This window comes from Andrographis paniculata, unplaced genomic scaffold (genome assembly GCF_009805555.1).
Source record: "Andrographis paniculata isolate CXL003 unplaced genomic scaffold, ASM980555v1 Contig30END, whole genome shotgun sequence".
Lineage (NCBI taxonomy): Eukaryota > Viridiplantae > Streptophyta > Magnoliopsida > Lamiales > Acanthaceae > Andrographis > Andrographis paniculata.
Genome location: NW_026137563.1, coordinates 1,919,806 through 1,938,892, shown reverse-complemented (window position 1 = coordinate 1,938,892; position 19,087 = coordinate 1,919,806). Strand labels below are relative to the sequence as shown.

The 19,087-nt window shown below is 40.2% G+C and overlaps 6 protein-coding genes across 10 annotated transcripts; 4 read left to right on the top strand and 2 right to left on the bottom strand.

Annotated features, from left to right (window-relative positions):
- Nucleotides 1–1,452: 1,452 nt before the first annotated feature.
- Nucleotides 1,453–2,449, top strand: LOC127246829 (E3 ubiquitin-protein ligase BOI-like). Its single transcript, XM_051268419.1, has 2 exons — nt 1,453–1,704; nt 1,791–2,449. The coding sequence occupies exons 1-2, from the start codon at nt 1,525–1,527 to the stop codon at nt 2,325–2,327; spliced, it is 717 nt and encodes a 238-aa protein (XP_051124376.1). The 5' UTR covers nt 1,453–1,524; the 3' UTR covers nt 2,328–2,449.
- Nucleotides 2,450–3,403: 954 nt separating this feature from the next.
- Nucleotides 3,404–7,524, top strand: LOC127246853 (protein FREE1-like). 2 transcript variants are annotated; one of them, XM_051268461.1, is made up of 9 exons: nt 3,406–4,561; nt 5,068–5,154; nt 5,606–5,737; nt 5,968–6,099; nt 6,267–6,332; nt 6,471–6,581; nt 6,753–6,845; nt 7,027–7,131; nt 7,210–7,524. In XM_051268461.1, exons 1-9 carry the CDS (start codon nt 3,665–3,667, stop codon nt 7,285–7,287), a joined length of 1,701 nt encoding a protein of 566 aa, XP_051124418.1. In that variant the 5' UTR covers nt 3,406–3,664; the 3' UTR covers nt 7,288–7,524. The 2 variants fall into 2 exon arrangements, with proteins under 2 accessions (XP_051124419.1, XP_051124418.1); XM_051268462.1 differs by lacking the exon at nt 5,068–5,154 and having other exon boundaries at nt 3,404–4,561.
- A 376-nt stretch (nt 7,525–7,900) lies between these two features.
- LOC127246546 (GDSL esterase/lipase EXL3-like) lies at nt 7,901–9,453 on the top strand. Its single transcript, XM_051267987.1, has 5 exons — nt 7,901–8,192; nt 8,289–8,419; nt 8,507–8,740; nt 8,823–9,078; nt 9,200–9,453. The coding sequence occupies exons 1-5, from the start codon at nt 7,901–7,903 to the stop codon at nt 9,388–9,390; spliced, it is 1,104 nt and encodes a 367-aa protein (XP_051123944.1). The 3' UTR covers nt 9,391–9,453.
- A 677-nt stretch (nt 9,454–10,130) lies between these two features.
- Nucleotides 10,131–13,777, bottom strand: LOC127246851 (CO(2)-response secreted protease-like). 2 transcript variants are annotated; one of them, XM_051268460.1, is made up of 9 exons: nt 13,134–13,777; nt 12,897–13,012; nt 12,580–12,818; nt 12,382–12,493; nt 11,786–12,296; nt 11,345–11,697; nt 11,168–11,282; nt 10,891–11,101; nt 10,131–10,822 (listed from the first exon to the last, which is right to left on the bottom strand). In XM_051268460.1, exons 2-9 carry the CDS (start codon nt 12,959–12,961, stop codon nt 10,287–10,289), a joined length of 2,142 nt encoding a protein of 713 aa, XP_051124417.1. In that variant the 5' UTR covers nt 12,962–13,012; nt 13,134–13,777; the 3' UTR covers nt 10,131–10,286. The 2 variants fall into 2 exon arrangements, with proteins under 2 accessions (XP_051124417.1, XP_051124416.1); XM_051268459.1 differs by lacking the exon at nt 13,134–13,777 and having other exon boundaries at nt 12,897–13,126.
- Nucleotides 13,778–13,913: 136 nt separating this feature from the next.
- On the bottom strand, nt 13,914–15,462 carry LOC127246855 (uncharacterized). Of its 3 annotated transcripts, none has more exons than XM_051268464.1 (2): nt 15,371–15,462; nt 13,914–14,547 (listed from the first exon to the last, which is right to left on the bottom strand). In XM_051268464.1, the coding sequence occupies exon 2, from the start codon at nt 14,541–14,543 to the stop codon at nt 14,142–14,144; it is 402 nt and encodes a 133-aa protein (XP_051124421.1). In that variant the 5' UTR covers nt 14,544–14,547; nt 15,371–15,462; the 3' UTR covers nt 13,914–14,141. The 3 variants fall into 3 exon arrangements, with proteins under 3 accessions (XP_051124421.1, XP_051124422.1, XP_051124423.1); XM_051268465.1 differs by having other exon boundaries at nt 15,326–15,454; XM_051268466.1 differs by lacking the exon at nt 15,371–15,462 and adding an exon at nt 15,186–15,314.
- Nucleotides 15,463–16,767: 1,305 nt separating this feature from the next.
- Nucleotides 16,768–18,876, top strand: LOC127246854 (uncharacterized). The gene is made up of 2 exons (XM_051268463.1): nt 16,768–18,026; nt 18,216–18,876. Exons 1-2 carry the CDS (start codon nt 17,114–17,116, stop codon nt 18,740–18,742), a joined length of 1,440 nt encoding a protein of 479 aa, XP_051124420.1. The 5' UTR covers nt 16,768–17,113; the 3' UTR covers nt 18,743–18,876.
- The last annotated feature ends 211 nt before the right edge of the window (nt 18,877–19,087 follow it).

Sequence of the window (19,087 nt, the reverse complement as noted above, 5' to 3'; positions counted from 1 at the left end):
CCAAAGCTTTGGTCCGTGACAACATTACCTAGCTTTTGTTGTGGTGCAAATTCAAGTTCCACATTGAAAATTATGAAGAAAATTTTACATCTTATAACTCCCAAGTGAATTCCACTATTACGAAGCATTTTGGAGAATATAAAAAATAAATCCGTGCGGGCTTAGCCTAAAGCTATTGACCCAGTCCCCAAATTTGTTTAGTTTGGTTTTGTAACTTAAGTTTTAGTTTCAATCGTTGGAATTCTTGTTTTTTAGATCATTTTTAAAAAATAAAACATTTAGGGTGTGTTTGTTTGGAGGTAACATTTAGGGTGTGTTTGTTTGGAGGTTTGGATATGTAAAATTGATTTTTAGTATAATATAAAAAATAAAAAATAGGTGTTTGATTTGATTTTTTGGGAAAAAAAAAAGGGATGAATAGTGAAAAAATGTGAGTTTGATTTTTATTTAAATTTTGGGATGAGTTTGAATTTTGTTGTTTCTTTTGTGAATGGTAAATTTATGAATTGGATAGAAAAATCATTGAATAGATAATATATTAATAAAAATAAAGATAATATATATATATATATAAATGAAGTGAAATTTGAGTTTGGGTTTGGTTTTTATTTGAATTTTGGAATAAGTTTGAATTTTGTTGTTTCTTTTTGTTTGGGTTTGGTTGGAGTTTCGGGAGTTTCAATGAGTATTGATTTGATGGATAATGAATAAAATAATATAAAAATGTATATTAAATTTAATTGATAAAATTTATATTGTATAATTTGATTATAAATTTATATTATACCCTATATATATTTAAATTTTTATTTATTCGTATTATAAAAAATTCTATTTTCTACATAATGACATATATATATTGTATATATATCTTTTTACCTTATAATTATTATAAATATTTAAAAAAATTAAAAAAATAATAATACAAATGACAACTTTTGCTGCTATTTTGCAGCCAATATCGATGATGGGAAGCTGGCCGGGTTTGAAAAAAATACTGTGTAGAGGTCAGCCCTAAATATATATATATTTATATAATTTTCATAATTTTGTTTTAGAAAAAAAAAAAAGAAAAAGAAAAAGAAAAAGAAGAAAGCCTAAAACACACCGCCAAAAACTGAACCTGCAAATATATATATAATCTGCATAAAGGCTACTTTATCGCTTCCGTCATTCAGAAACAAAAAAATAAAAAACAAACCTGAAAACCCATTTAACTTAACACTAAAGGCACACAGATTCCTGTCCTCTTCATGCACATACATACACACATCTATACATATATATATATATCCATATCTAGCAGCAGCAGCAGCAGCAGCAGAAGCAGACTTCTGTTCTTGATGTAAGATATGTCATCTATCCAACCTACCCCACTCCACTCCACTCCACTTCTTCCCCTATATAATCCTAATTCTCTCTCGTCTTCCCTTCCCTGCAGGATTTCTTTCTTAGAAGGAATTAAGGCCACACCCAAACCCTCTTCTGATCGATTGCTCTCTCGTCTGCTACTGAATTTAAAGCATGAGCTCTGGATCCTTCTTCCTGCCCGACATCGATGGTGCTTGCTGGTTCGTGGCCACCGACGAAGAACTGCTAACTAATCATCTCCAGCAATTTCCTGTGGATATTTCTCCACACAACTCTCTGTTCCCTCAACTCCAAAGGCAGCGGGAGGATCTTGATGCTTTCATTCAGTTCGAGGTGAGGTAACCAAATCCAAATCCAAAGCCAGACCCTTTTGTTCCCCTTATATATAACGTTTGTGTCTCTGATTTCTTCTGAAACAGTGTAATAAATGGACGAGTGCGGTCCTGCAAGAATCGAGGCTGCAGCAAGAAATGATGAAGCAGAAATACGAGTCCGTAATCAGGAGCCTGAAGCAGCAGGAGGAGGAAGAGATGGCTATGGCGAGAAACAGATTGAAGGAGCTTCAGGAAGCGGTCACCGCAGCAGAAATGAAAGCCAGATATTGGGAACACATGGCCTGGGAGGAGCGCGCCATTTTTGCAGATCTGAGCAGGAAGATGATCAGCTCGAGAGGGAAAGAACAAGAAGAAGAAGAAGTCGATGACGACGATGCTTTGTCGTTTTGTGGGTCGTCTTCTTTTTCTGCTTCTTCCTCAGCAGCAGCAGCAGGAAAAGGTAATGGAAAAGAAAGGAAATGGAAGATTGTGGGTTGTAAATTGTGCCAAGCTAGAAGGGTGTGCGTGGTGTTCCTACCTTGCACACACCTCTGTTGCTGCAAGATCTGTGAGTCATTTCTGGGGCACTGTCCTATCTGTTTTACAGTGAAAGAAACCACTTTGGACGTCTCCCTCCATTAATAACCCTGCTCACTCACTGTACAAAAGAAACTTTTCACCTCAGCCATGCATGGGAATGGGAATGGGATTAATTAAAGAAGAAGGATCGATAGATAGATAGTACTGAAGTAAACCAGCTATCGTTTCAGTTCTTAGGGGTAGGGTAGGGTAGGGGTGGGGTAGGGGTGGGGTGGGGGTAGGGTACCTACGCATCATCATCCCAATCTTCCAATTAACCCAATCCCAACCCAACCCCACTTTTGACCAGTCCTTGTTTTAGGGGTTTAGTAGTTTTACTTTAGTGCAGTGATATCATGAATCACACTATTGTAGTATTATCCGACCCTACTCCTAGTCCTAGTCTAGTACCCTAATTGTTGTCTGTGTCTGATTGAGTTGAGGATCTTCAGACATATTTTTATTTATATATATATGTATGTATGTGTCTATTTGTGGGAGATGCAATGCAACTGACAGACAGACCCATAAAATCATTCCAATATGAATAGTAAAGAATCTTGGGTTGGGCAGTTGCTTCTGCTGCAGCTTTTGTTATTATTTCCAATATTTGTTTTGAATTGGGAGTTTTATGACATGTTTCCTGATTTAGATTACACCCCAGCTGATTTGATTTGATTTGATGTTACAATGGAATTGGGAGGCTTTTTATGAAACTGGCAGTAAAAGATTTTGAAGCCAGCCCAGAATGGCCATTTATATATTTATTTATTTTTTGATTTATAATAATAAATGAGTTTGTCCCAACTGCTGCCTGCTGCCTGCTGCCATTGCTCAGAATTCAGATTCATAATGCTCTTTGCGTGTGTGTACTGTACTACTGCTCTCCTCTCCTCTCAAATAAATATTGGATGGATATCATATATAATTAAACGCTACAATATTGATGAAAATAAATAGGCAAGTCTATGCTAACAATAAAATAATAATAACAATAAAAAGATTAGTTATTAAAAATTGATTATCAATATTTTAATATACTCCTCCTATTATTGATCATTAAATGTAATTATTTGAAATAGGTTAGAAATCTCTTAGCCTTATTTAGGACCATAATAAATAAATAATTCAAAACAGAATCCAGATCCAATCATCTTCTGCATCGCCTTATTTATGCCTTGTGCTCCATATATATATGGCAAAATTAGCTGTCGAAGAAGAAGATAAGAAGCCCTAATCTTTTGATTTTCGTCTGCAATTATACTCTCCAACATCTCCATCGTTGATTATTCAGATCAGATTCGCAAGGAAAGCCTGTGCGTGAAAATTCCGTCTACTCTGTGGCGCACTGAAAGAAATCGATCACCGATCGCCGGAATATTCTCTAGTTCGCCGAAAATATGCAAAATCCAGATTACACTTCTCCGGTATATTACCAGATGCAGAACTACCCGCAGCTCTACAGCTCGAATCCGAATCCGAATCCAGATACGAACGAAGCACTTAACCACGCGCCGCCGTATTATGCTTCTGCGCCGCCGTACTCTCCCAGCGGTCACACGCCTTATTCACCTTCCCCCGCCGATTTTACCACCGCGTATTCCTCGTCTTACCCTTCATTTAACCCGACGCCGGAGCCCGTCCCGACTGTGCCTTCGTATTCTCAGCCTCAATCGTCCTACCCTCTCTCCCAATTCGAAGTTCATGGACCCTCATCCCAAGCCCAAGGTCAATTTCCAGTTCAATCGTCGTCCTACAACCGGTCGTATGATGAGCCGGCCCCCAATTACACTCCGAACCCTGACCCTAGTCTCGTTCCCCACAATTCACGTTACCCCTCAATCCACCCACCTTCCCAATACCCTCAATTGAATTCCAATCTTTTCGATTCCCCGTACGATAATCGCGACGCGAGCTTGAGTCGAAGCAGGTCGGATTCGAGGTCCGAGTTTTATGGAAAACCAGCGGAGAGTGGTGGGTACAGTGCGTATGAAAATGAGAGCATCTATGGGAGTAATGAAGGGGTATATGCTTACAGGGGGAACACCGAGCCGTACGGAGCTCGGGGAACTGCTCCCAAGTCTTCATCTTGGTCTGGCTTCGATGATTTTGGCAGGCCAATTGGGCATCCTTCCTCTACTGCGGGTAATGAGAAGCCTGTGAATTCTGGATTGAAGGTCGTGAGGGCAGTTCCTAAGGCAGATACCCAGCAGGATGCCAAAAGCGGGGTTCAGAAGTTTAGGGTGAAGTTGCTGGCAGAGAGTGCTGGACAGAACACCATGGATGTCCTCTGTCAGGTTTTAGAATTCTTGTTGCTTTTCACCTTTGGTTTCCTTGTTTAAATGCAGTAATTCAATTGCAATGGTAGACCTGTCGACATTTTAAACAAGTTGGATGCATAGTTCATCTTCAACCACTTGAAAAGAAATGGTTGAACTTAAGAGACAAAAATATACAAGAATGCTGAACTTATGATATAACATGGATGGTATAATGTTTTATGTCTTAGTTTGAACTAGATATTTTTTGAGAATATGAGAGGCTAAACTTACATGTTGGTAATGTTGATGGTGTTCTCCTCTTATTCTGTGATGTGCTTGTAGAATGATCTTGTCATGCTATATTGTGCAGTGGATTATATGTTATTTTGAAAACCTACAAGTTCTGTGATTATTTGTGTTGTTCCATAATGATTGCATACAAAGCATGCTTGTATTCTTATAGTTCTATATATGCAGAAAACTGTATAACATTCTAACATCAGTTTCTTTTTTATTTTTTAAAATCTTTTGAGTGTTTTCAGATTGGCTTGGATGGAATTCGCATGTTGGATCCTAGTACCAGTCGGGTTTTGAGAATTTATCTTCTTGATGCCATAACCAAATGTGAAGTATGTCTCTCTTTTTCGTTTTTAAAGATGAGAGCATTATATTATTTCAAGATATATGGTGTTACTCATGGGCATTTTTCCTATAAGTAAACAAACCAGCTCCCCCTCTTAAAAAGCCCCATTTTAATTTATGTGCAATTGGTTAGTGTCAATAAACATATACCAAGATTTCTGTATTTATGGGGTTGCTATGTATCTGAGTTGTACTATGGATAGAATATGGTCTTGTCAATAATGTGTGAATAAGCATATAAATCATGTCCCCTGATATGCCAATAAATAACAAATTTTGCTTGATTAGATAGATCCTTCTGGGACCACAGTAATGCAACGCTAACGTTTAAAATGAGAGTTGTTAACTTTGTAATAGTTTTTGTTGGTTCCAGTTTGTTGATTTTTATTTCCCTTACAGACCATGTTCACTAAAGTACTGGCTTACCTGTGTGTGTAGGCCATCGATTCATCCATATTTGCCTTCTGGTCGAAGAGTTCAGTGGACTTGGAACCAAGGCGCATTAGATTGAAGTCTAATAGTTACACCACGAACACCATTTTGGACACTGTTACTGCAGTAATTATACAGGTTTGTGGTTTGTCGTATGAATATATTGCCATTCGCCATCTACTTATACTTTTGTAGTTATGAAGCACTTCTGGTCAAGCATGTATTTGTGTGGTTTTGTAGCATCAGTTGGTAATTTCACCATGTGCAAATTTATGATGTGAATAAGCTGAGTAACCTTGAGCATTATTGTTTATTTCTTATTCTCTGTATTTCTTAATGAGATTTATGGTTTGTTTGTGAAATTGCAGTATAAGGAGATGAGTGGAAGAATCCGTCCTTCTGAAAATCCAAGTGTTACCCAACAGCCCACCGAGAGAAAGAAGGGATTTGTTGATTTTGTTAATTTAATAAAGCCAGTGATCGAAGAGAAAGATCACTGGGTAAAATATTCCAGCCCTCCTCTAATTAAGTGAAGTCGGCTGTGCTATAGTCATCGTAACACTACACTGTCTGTATGCAGTATCTTTTATGTTTCCCTTCTGTGATTAATGTCAATTTTTTTCTTCCTTTGTGGGTGGGTGGGTGTGGGTGTGTTCTACCCGAACAGGTTCCTGATGAAGCAATCTCAAAGTGCACAGCTTGTGGAGTGGACTTCAATGCTTTTGTGCGCAGGGTATGTACCCTACAAGATACATATATCCCTCTTTAACACTCTGCTTCATCTTTGTACTGTGTTGGTTTGGTAATTTTTTGTGTTCAACATGAATGTTACTGATTGTTTTTCAAATTATGCTCCTTTTTCTCTTTTCAGCATCATTGCAGGAACTGCGGGGATATTTTCTGCAACAAGTGCTCTCAGGGTAGAACTGCTCTCACAGCAGATGAGGATGCTCCTGTCGTAAGAGTTTGTGATCGATGCTTGGTATGTTAATATACACACAAACTTAAAACACTGAGATGTAAAATCCTTGATTCCCATAAGATGCTACTTAAATATTTCTCAAGCTTGTGACTTGTAATCTCTGGTTTTTTTGATGATATATTCATAATGAACATCCCTTTAATCAATACCTTTTTTTTTTTTGGATTATAGACAGAAGTGTCTCGAAGATTGAGAATTGCTAAGGATACTGCAAGCAGATCAACTGTTATTGAAACTCACGAGGATCTCACAAAGAAGCTTCAGGTAAAAAGTTCTTGAAACTTATCACTCGTCTTGACATGCATTTAATGAACAACCTATACCTCAGTTCACAACCATATACAGTAGGATTAATTTTGTAAATTTTCAGTTATGCAATTCAGTTTGATTTTCCTCCATTTATGATTACTTAATTATTTTCTGCACCAATTCTTGATTTTTGCAGGAAGAGATGGAGCGAAGTTGCAAGGTCTCATCAGGCACGAGATCAGACAATTCAGGAAAGAGGATGAAAGAGGTTGCCTGCCCGACCTGTACAGTACATTTGCAGGTTCGCGTAATTCTTTACACATCTTGAATTTTATGCGGCGTGCCATAATTTTCATCGATGCCATTGTCGCTATTGCAGGTTCAACTCCCCAGTTCTGGTTCCGAGACAATAGAATGTGGTGTTTGCCAGCACCCTTTCCTCGTCACCGGACACTGATCTTTCCGACAACAATATAAACTGGCTTTGTCTTCGGAGTGTCAATCATCGTTGGATCCCTTTCGCTTTCGCTGTGAATGCGCCACTTTTATCAGAACTTTTGTGTATTCCTGATACCAAATTTCTCAGTATTAAGGCTTGCATATGCCTATTATGCAAAGATTGATATAAAGTGTAATGACCTTTTTTTTTCACTTGGGTGTTTTGTGTATATACTACACTTCAGTTTGGGTTGTCTGTCTTGTAATAAGACCACTACAAGCAAACACTGATTCTGTGTGGTTGTTTACCAACACCCTTACCTTGGTAATAAACCCAATCCCATCAAGAATTGTATCTTGTCATAAACATTAATCATGCCCATGGAAATTGGTAGCCCACCAAACAAGAAGCATTCTCCCTATATTGCACAGAATTATTTCTCTATATATACATATAAAATCATACGTCTAAACCACCTTGGATTGCTTGACATTGCTGATATGCCTACAAGTTGGGATATAAACAACACCATGTATAATTGCCAAGCACTGCTATATATAAGTCCTACTCTGTATCAGCAAACATTGTCATATAATATAAATCCAAAACAGCAGATTCCGCAGCCATAATAATGATGAAGCAGATTCATTCTAATTATTCATTACCATTTGATAACTTGAGGCGCTTTTGGCTGTTTGGTTTTCTTCTGTTATTGTGCAGGTGCTGTGAAGGGATTGTGAAACTGCCAGAGAACATGACAATCCCCGCAGTCTTCGCCTTTGGAGACTCCATTGTTGATCAGGGCAACAACAATAAGCTCAAGACGGCGATTTATTGCAATTTTGTTCCATACGGTAAGGATTTCCAGGGTGGCATTCCCACTGGCAGGTTCAGCAATGGCAAGACCCCCCCTGATATAATTGGTAACCATTGATCATCGACCGAGCTGCATATTTACACACACAAGCATATGTGAATATCATCGATCAATACATTGCTGATGTGTTACCAAATGGCAGCTGAAGAATTGGGAATTAAAGACCTGATTCAAGCTTACCAGGATCCAAATTTGACAGTGCATGATCTTCCAACTGGTGTCAGCTTTGCTTCCGGTGGCTGTGGATACGACCCTCAGACATCCAACCTAATGGTAAATTTTGCTAGATTAAGATTCATGGTGATGGATATGATGGTTTAAGGAAAAAGCTTGACATGAAATTGTACCCTGGGAATGCAGTCTGTGACGCCATTATCAAGCCAAGTGGAGCAATTCAAAGAGTACATTGGCAAGCTGAAAGCAGCAGTCGGAGAGGATACCACCAACCAAATTCTCCGCAACGCTATGCACTTGGTGGTTGCCGGCAGCGATGATCTCGCCAACACTTACTTCACCATTGGAATCCGGCGTCTCCAGTATGATGTTAATTCCTATGCTGATTTCCTCGTTGACTCTGCTTCCATTTTCATACAGGTAATATATAAATCATTTACCTATACCAGTCAAAGTATCATCACAATCAATCCAAACTGTGTTCTCCAATATTGAATGGAAGGATCTGTACAAGCTTGGTGCAAGAAGAATCGCTGTTTTTTCCATCCCCCCAATCGGATGTGTGCCATTTCAGAGAACCCTCGCAGGAGGCTCCACAAGAAGGTGTGCAGACAGTTACAACCAGGCAGCTCAACTTGTCAACGGCAAGATGAAACCTCAGCTCGACTTACTTACCCAAAGCCTAGCAGAGTCCAGGGTAGTCTACATTGATGTTTACAAACCTTTTCTTGATCTCATTCAGCACCCCAGCAATTATGGTAATTCCTTCTTCGCACCTCCAAAATAACTAAGAAACACACACACACACACACCTATATATATATATATTCTCTTCTTCCTGTAGGGTATTAATAATGGTTTGGGGTTGAACTGTTCTAGGGTTTGAAGTGAACGACAAAGGCTGCTGTGGCACTGGGAATATAGAAGTGACCATGCTCTGCAACAAATACAGTAGAATATGTGGAAATGTCTCCGAGTATATATTCTGGGATAGTTACCATCCTACAGAGAGAGCATACAGGGTTCTTGTTAAGGATGTTATAATTAATTATATCGAAAGTTTCGTGTAATGATTGTGAACAACTGATGGGGATCAACTGTATACTGCCTCGTTGAATGATTGAAACTGTGAATAACTGATGGTACGATGATTAACTACTTCCTACTATGCATACGCATTCTTATATACTACAACTTTCTATATGGTTGGTGCATGAAGTTTCCTCCATCCCCGTTCTTCTTCTTCCTCTTCTCCAGTCTCAGCTCCTGTAGCTGCAATTTAATAATACTATCAAGTCTACGAGCTGTTCGGACTGCCTTTTCGAAAAAGGGAAATCACTAATCTTTCACCAATAACCTGTATACTTATATTTATGCATTCCCTGCCATACCACGATTGATTTGCCCAGCAATGACCACCGCCGGTATGCTGGTGGATAACAATAGCAACGAAACGAACATATTCCGCTCTGCTCCGAGGACGATTGGAGGAGAAGAGAAGAGAAGAGAAGAGAAACTGAAAGGAAACCGATCTAGAAAAGCCAGTGGAATGGGAGGAATCGGCAGGCAAACAGACTAAATCCTCTTCCTTGCTTGCCAATCCTCCCAACTTCCTCTAGCTTTTCCGATCTTCTTTCCCTTCCTTTACTCTTTGTCACGCCGACGGCCCCGCCACACCTAGGGTTCTCACCTTCATTTCTCTGCAACCGAGGACGCAGACGCAGTCAGGTCGCTGCCCCATCACATCACCCGCCCGTGACGCTAGCGTTTTTATATCATTAATTATATTTTCACAACAAAAAAGCGCAAATACAGAAACACGCTTCTTCTTATTAGCAGCCGCACTTAGTCTTAACGACTTGGCAAAGCCACCAGAATACACAGAGTCACACAGATGAGAATGAGATGGAAAGTACGATGGTTCTTGCAACTATTTATCTATAAAGTCTTAACATCACTTGATCGATCAAGCAGTCGCTGCAACAACTGGAATCCGAACTTTGTATTTCTTATCAGACCATGTGATTGATCCAAAGAAGTCTTCCCGCGATTCAGTGCCCACTGCAGCTCTAAATTTCACTCGGAACTTTAGTTTCCGAATCTTATCCGTGAATTGCAGTTTCTTCGGCACAACCTCGATCTTCACAGCTGCAGGAGCATCAACAATGGCGATGTAAGTCGAATTAATCTCTCCAACATTGGTCACTGTTCTGCTCACCGCCTTGCTCTGATTCTGCATCACCCCCGCAACGGCTATTGAAGGATAATTCATGTCCATGCTCGCCTTACAAGTGAAGTTCGTCTGCGAAATCCTTCTGGCCTGATCTGTATCCATTCCAGTGTTGCAGAGGAACTGGAAGTAGTCGAATGTCGATGTCTCGAAAACGAGCCCAGGATGCAATGGCCCCGACAGACTTATCACCCCTGCGCCGATGTCGTATGGATTGGCTATCGATCCTGCGTGAGTTGTGATCGGAGCGTCCACATTGTTCGTCTGAGTCGCTGCACAACAAGGTGAATACATGTTATCGATGATCCGCGAATCTCTTCTGTTAAGATCACGAACAAACCTGATGTCATAATGGCTGATTTGATTGCAGAGGGACTCCAATTGGGATGGTGAGACTTGACTACAGCAGCCAGGCCTGCTACATGTGCACAGGCCATGGATGTTCCGGTTAACATGTCGAAATGAGGCGGTTTCTGGCCGAAAACAGCCTCAGCCCTGTCGTTGGACGGCCATGCTGCGAGTATGGCTTCTCCCGGCGCAGCAATATCCGGCTACACACAGCAACAAATCCTAACATTCGAATCGATCGTATGAATCAGAAAGAGGGTAGGAGGTACCTTGAGAAGTTCACTAATGCCGAAACCAGGCCCTCTCGAAGAAAAGTAGCCGACCTCCGGAGCCGGCTTGTAATGAAAAATGGTGGCAGTTGGCAGAATGGTTGCCTGTGGATTTCTGTTGCAGCAGAAAGTTAAACACAGGACAATTAGCTACCATTTGGATTCTCTTGTTCTTACCTGTTTGATTTGATGTAGGATAGAAGTTTGTCTCCATCTTCTAAAGAGACACCGGTAACCGGAGAAGTTCCAAATTTTGATGGGATGTATTTTTCTTGGTCGTCGATGGTAATCATCCCCACGGCTCCTTGCTTCTTCAATTCATCATATTTGTCTTTCGGCTGATAATCGCTAAGAACGTTTCTACAGACAACAATTTTGCCTCTTACTTTGGAATCATCTAGCGAACCCGGGTTGCAGTCTCCAGCATCCTCCACGGCACGTTGGGACGAGTTGGATTTTGCGATGGAGGTTCCATCGATTAAGTGATATATCGGAGACTTGTTCAAACTCGAAAAGTTTATGCCTCCACCCTGCAAAAGTCCCATTCCCACATCAACATTCAGAGATAAATGATGATAAAGCTTTGTCGTGATTCTTGACCAAATGTAAGACTATTACCTTAACCACTTTGTTGTCCCCTAAAATGATGCTAGTCTCAAAACGACGATCCGTGGTGGTGGCAGCCGCGGTGAAGATCCAAGGAGCAAAGTTCTGAACTGTAAAAGCAGAAGGGCCAAAGTTTCCGGCAGAGGACACCACAACAATCCCCTTTTCCGCAGCGTGGAGAGCTCCTATGGCGACTGGATCGCTGCTAAAACTCTGCTCTCCTGCTGCACCCAAGGGAACAGCCAGCACATCGACACCATCGCCAATTGCATCATCGAAAGCTTGCAGAATAGCAGACGCGGGGCAGCCACCGTTGGGTCTACAGACACGGTACATGGCAATTCTTGAAGATGGGGATCCCCCTTTTGCAACACCTTTTGCCAGGCCATAGTAGTTAGCCCCGGAAACCGGCATCCCGGCTGCTGTGGCTGCTATATGTGTGCCGTGGCCATCCTCATCCCGGGGCGTTCCCATTGTGTAACTCCCATCGGAGCTATCATAGTATCTTGCTCCAATCAATTTCCTTGCAGCCAAAAAAACAAATCTACCATTACAAAAACATATATCACAGCAGAAAAAACTAATCCAATCTGATATATTTTCTTTACCTGTTGCAGGATGAGGAAGTGAAATTTCTTCCCTGCATACATTTTCCTCTCCATTTAGCTGGGATTGGCCCCAAATCCACATCACTGAAACTCTTAGATTCAGGCCAAATTCCTAACCAGTGGCAATCCCACAACAGGAGATTTTAATTAACTCAGAAGGTAACAATAAAGAACAAATGCAAGACTTCTAATCTTCACCTGTATCCAAGAAGCCGATGACTGTGTCAGCTCCAGCCGGACATGTCGTAGCAGTGGAATGACCAGATTGGTACTTCAAGAATTCCCAAGAACGCGTCGTGTGGAGCTGCAAATCTTTGTCTGGAAATACAGACACCACTCCAGGCCCCCCAGCTATGGCTTTTGCTTCTTTTTCCGATAAATGGGCTGCGAACCCTGCAAAGCCATTGCCGTAGGAACGCACCACGGGGTTCTTCTTCCTGGGAATGAATAGCAGTAGCAGTTAGACCAAATAAGCTCATCTCATCAAATCCCAGAATGCAAATAATGAAGAGAACCTTGTGAGGAGGGAAGTCAGAAGCTGAGCATGATTATCTCTTGGGTAACCATGTGAGGCTCCCATGTACACAATGTAAACTCCCTTCTTCCCTGATGGACCTGCGTTGCACTGTCCCTGCAACAAAATTAGCAACCAACACACACTCAAACTTCTCAAGTAAAAACCAGTCATGATATGACTTCGAAGCTTCGATCTAGAAAGGATTTGTGTGAAGCTTCAGCCCCTGCAAGTGCACCTTTATATGGATCTGGCCAGGTAAAGCAAGCAAATCTGCTCTCCAGTTATTTTTTAAGAAAAAATCTTTTAAGTCTGCACCCTTCAGTAGTGTCCTAATAGAAAATTGTTCACATTGGCCAGCTGAAATATTCTCTTGGGAGTATTAATAAATCCTTGTGTTTCACGTGGTTCTTTTCTTGGTATTTTAAGGAAATGATGGTGAGAACTGAGGAAGATCTCTAATGAGGGATGGGCTGCTTTGGGGTTATGCATTGTTTAATAACAACAATAATTAAAGTAATTAGTAGTGGCTTGAATAAATTATGTATTCGGAGTAAATGGATGGGAAAGTATACAAGTAGGCCATCCATTTTTGGACAAGCGATGATGATTCATCATGGCTATGCCTTTATCTTAAATTCCAAATGGTGAATTGGATATCATTTTATACAATCAAGTAGCAAACCATTTCCAAGTCTCTACTAATATTTGCATTTCTCCAGAAGCAGGAAAGGCACCATGATTATTCTGCTCTAAAAGGACATTGAATTGTGCCTGCATTATGTCAAATCAAGAGGGCTAAATCTCAGTGTGATTAGTGCGCCACCAATACCATTGCTTGTATTTTAAAAGCTCCCCTCAAGGAAATATTTTAAGAGGCCACTAACATTATCTAATTATGATCCACATAAAGTTGGATTAACAAGAATGGCCACAGGAACAGGAATAGCCAAGAACCTTAAACAAGTCTTTCCTGTAGAAAACATAACAATCTATACCTAATGTGGCAATTTCAAGAGATTCCACACCCACAATATCTTCATTGATAAAATGTCTCATGATAGCAGACAATGGAGCACTGTGATAGACAATATCTAATGATAATAATCAGCAAACACAAAGCTCATGAAACTAGATGCTTCAATTATGATTCATTTACTATTAGCAAAAAGGAAGTAAGGCTTCAAGACTGATACTTGGAGAAGATTAGGAAAAAGGAATTGCCATTTGAAATTACGGAAAATTGTTACTCTTGAAGTGATTTTTTGGCAGCATCTTCTTCTCCTTTCATCTTTCTCTCCCACCTCCTCTTTCTAAAATCTGCCAGCATTTGAGGCATAGATTCCATAAGTTCGGCAGTACGTTGTCGTTTTTCTGCAGCTATTCTGTCAACCTTATGCCCTTTCCTAACATTTCTCATCTCCTTCCTTTCAGGATCATATGGCCAATCTGCTCCGGCATTGAGGACTTCCTTACGAAGCCGAGCACGACGACGTGCACTGATACCAAGAGGTTTCCAAGCGCCAAGCTCCCAGTAACCCCAGACACCCTTTGATAGTTCATCCTTGTATTTTGTCAATTTCTGTCGCCATGGATATTGGTACTCTCCCACTGTCTTTACAACAGATTTCACTGCCTTTCCAGCCATCAAACTTCAAAAGACACAATTAGAACACTTCGTAAGTCTGCAACCTAAAAGTGTTTGTAAATCCAGAGGATGGCTGCTGTGATAAATAACATATACTACAATAAAAAGTAAAAACAAGAAAATAATATCAAAGATTTTCAATTTTGAACCCTATCCACAACCATCTTATCAATGCACCAGTCGTCAATAAGGAACTTAGAACACCAACAGTTAGTGACAATCAGAAGCATCACATATATTCTATATATGCCCCCAAATCAAATATGTATCTTATTTAATGATAATCGAATGGACAATTATTGAATCAATTCTTCGTCAGCAATTCGCAGCTTTTCCCCAACATCATCCAGATTGATAAATATACAAATCAACCAATCTGTTTGAACAAATTACAGCTAGCTAGTTCAGACAATTTGTCAAACACCTTAACTGCAAAGAGTCGAAACCAAACATTTCCATCATAAGAATAATGCAAAATGACACGATTAAATCATTAATAATTTCAATCGACAGTCTGAAAACGATAGTTCAGCTCTCGAAATCACTCAGTTGCCGAATGATTGAACAACTTATTTCCAGTTCCTCAGATCAGAGAAAATCGCAAATAAAATACTTTTAAAAAGACGTGAAGGAAGACCGAACATTTAATCAGAACGTCGCATCCTGAGTGAAAAGACGAGTTTAAGTAGTACAACTAGATTGCAATTCCAGGAACTATTCTGCACTGCCAGAGAAAAAAAATACATGAAATGGAAGGCGTAAAACTAATCGCACACACAAACCAGCAGGAAACGAAGCCATAATTAAGGATCGAGGAAGAAAATTACAGAAAATCCGATCTTCCTCCTGGCTGACGATTGGGATTTAGGGTTTTGAAGCGCTTCGTCGGTTGTGTAAACTGTGAATTGCGTTTCCGTATTCTCGGGTTAAAATGGTCATTGCACTATATTTATTTTAGGCCCATAACTAAGCCCTATTTACTTACCTTTCTTAGACGAAAGGCCCAACATTAACCTAAGCCTTTCTTGAATTCAACTATTTAATTGGGCCAGAGTTTTAATTCATTACGCAAGTAAAAAAAAAAAGAAAATCCAAATAATAATTGGGTAAAGCTTACTGAGTTTTTACAAATGTAATAATTCAAAAATCTCACCAAACCTGTGTGTTACTAAAGAAAATGAAAAGAAAAAACACCTGAGATAATTATCATACATATAGCTTTTGAGTTAATTACAAAAAAATTAAAATAAAGGGGGAGGGGGTGGGTTGCAAAGTTTCCAATATCCTAGATTATCCTACTGATGTCCCTAACCCTCAATCATTTCTTGTCTTGGTGAAGGAGACAAATGAGGTGGTTTTTGGAACTTTTTTCATCAGTCCCACCATAGAAATTTCATACCCTTTCTCTTTTTTTGTATCTATGTATGTATATATATATATATGTGTCTTTGGAACTTTTACTTTATTATTATTTTTTTTCTTTTGGAGAATTGATGCCACCATGCTATGATGGCATTTTACATTTTATTTAGTACATTTCATTGTTATATCAATAATTCATGTGTCCTATATTTTGATCTGAAAATAAGAATAAATGGGTGGAAGCATACTTGGATTGGCACATTTGTCACACGTAAAAATTTATTAAAAATTGGTGATGTTCTACATTTGAATTAATTTCTCCCATTCTTTTAAATCATTTTTGCAATACTTGAAGCCTAATCAGTCAAAAGATGCATTTTTTTTTTTTAATTAGAAAAAAAAAGGATAACTTTATCTATGATATAAGTCAAATCATTTGATTGTGACGTCGAATTATAAGGTTGTCCTTGAGTTTTTATGGTGTTGAGTTGAACCCTATTAAAGGGGAATAATGCATTTTAGAAAATAATAATAATCAAATGAATTACAATCAACAAATTAAATGCAAATAATCGAAAGCCTTAAAAGGTAGAAGAATATATAAGTATTTTTCAAAACTCTTAGGACAAAAATGAAAAAAAAAAATTATTATAATAATAGTAATCGAGAGAGAGGGAGGACCAAAAAACATCCTTCTGGAAGGTCAACAAAAGTGTGTTATTTTGTCTGGGATTGATTCATTCCTTAGTACATTGTTTTTGTTGTCCCAAGAAAATGTCAAGTTTCAGACACAACCCATCTAATATCATGTTGTCTGGAAAGCTTCACCTCCCAACTCCCGACCCTTTCGTCTGTTTAATTTGCAATAGTTTGTCAAATCCCAATTCCAATTCGACAAAACTCCCTTTTTAATACAGGATTTTATCAGTGGGTGTGGTGTGTATATATATCTATTATTCTATATATATCAAATTCATTTATTGATAGAGATTGGAATGTCAATAAAGAAAAGTCATTAATGGAAATGGAGTAATCCTCTCTGCCTCTCTCAACAGATACACACACTTTCTATCTCTATCTTTGGTCTACTTTCTTGTCCGGCCATTCTTCAATAATCAATTCAATCCCTTTTTTAAGAAGCAGCAGCAGAAGATTCTTGGTCTGAAATTGAAAGGAGTTTCCGTTTCTGCAGTCCGTTGTGATCAGCGATGGTGGGATGGCTACAGATAACCCTGATCGCCGTTTCTGCAGGCGCTGTTTCCGTCGTTCTGATTCTCGCCTGCAAGCGATGCTGCTCTATCCACAAAACCCTAGAATCTCCCGACCTAGAGATCGGAAGAGAAAGGGACCTCAATCGCCATCGCCATGGCTTGCAGAGCGGGATTGCCAGGCTGCACCAGGTCAGCCCCCACCACCAACACCATCTTGCCATGGCGGCTGCTGCACCATCCATCAAACCCTACAATAATAATTACCATCTTTTCCAACGTCGGTCTTCCTCCTTCAGTTGGGCCGATCATCCTTCTCTCGTCACCGACGCCGTCGAGAATGGCTGGTCGCGTTTCGCCTTCACCGATTTCGCCTCTTCGTCTTCCTCCTCGGTTAAGTCCGCCCGCCTGCTTCTCGGCGCCTGCGCCGATTCCGGCGGCGAACCCAGTCTGGAAATCGGGTGGGAAGTCTCAGAAGGTTCCGCCGATTTTCTGCAGAAAATTAGGCTAAACCCTAATTCCAAGAAAATTGGGGCAACCATGTCGGTAATCAGAGCTGCTCTGCCTCTTCCTGGCCCCAATTTGGGGAACAATTCTTTTCCACAGGAAGCCTATTTCGAAGTCACAATTTTATCCTGCAATGGAATGAATTCCGCCGGCGCCGACCCTTTATCCGCCAGGAGATGGAGGTCGGAAGGGGATAAAATCAAGCTCATCGGAGAAGAATCCGACACCAGAAAAACCCCAAATCGAGTTGCCAGCAGCCATAGCCAGAACAACAGGGGCAAGAGTAAAAACGACGCCGTTTCCCTCTCCGTCGGGCTGACCGGCGGCGGCCCTCTTCCGTCAAAAGCTCCGGGGACATATCCAGGATCAGTCGCCTTCAATTCATCAGGCTCAGTTCACTTAGACGGTAACCACCATTCTTTCCGATCATTCTTACAAATTCAAATCGAATACAGACAAAAGCTGTTGAATTAACAATTCGTGCCAAATAATTAACATCAGTAGGTGACAATGCACTTAAAAAAACACAATGCACCTAATTTATATTCTCTCAAACTAAACACCAACCAATGTTCTAACAAACAAACTCCACCAGGGACGATCCATGCATTCCATACCGACTCCGACGACGACTGGGGAAGGCCGGACAAAGTGATCGGCTGCGGCTACAATCCAGGCCAAAAGATTGTATTCTTCACGGTCGATTCCCAGCTCGTGCACGAGATCAATTGCAAGACCGAGTTCTTCGGCGCCCCACTATATCCAACAATATCATCCAATGCCGAAACCATGGTGTTAGTGAATCTTGGGCAGAGCCCTTTCAAATATGCACTCGCCAATACGCAGAGGACTCCCAACCCCTGTTTTGTCGGGCCTCCGGCGACTTCGCCGGTGCTGGGGTTTGAGGATAGCCGGGAGCTTTTCTCCATGGGAAGAATCGATTCGCAGTGGCAACTGCAGCGCAATGCGACGAGGAGTAACACCGCGACGGTGAATAGCATCAAGAGTGTGGAGTATGATCAGGAGTCTGAGGGTGAACTGTTTGAGATTGTCCTGGAGAATTACAATGGAAGATCTTCATCTCCATCTCCATATGGTGCTGCAATGAATCAGTATCAGTAGCAGTTGTTGTGTTAATGATATGAGCTTTGATTGTTGCAGAATTTTTTGGTGTTTGTTAGGAAGGACTTTTGGTGAATCCAATCCATTGATGTATAGAGATTCTTGCACAGGGAAATACAAAAGATTTTTTTTTTTGTTTTTTTGCCCCTTGGTTTTAATGAATACATGTCCAGGGGTATTCTTGAAAATATATAAATCCTTTGTTAAAAATGATTGGATCAGTTGGAAGCCCATTTTGAAAAGACTCAATATTATTGGACCTAAATGGGTTGTTTTATGGGCCTTAGATAAAGTCCATATGTGTGTAGCAGGCCAGCTGGAAGTTGAAGAAAGTGTGGAAATTTA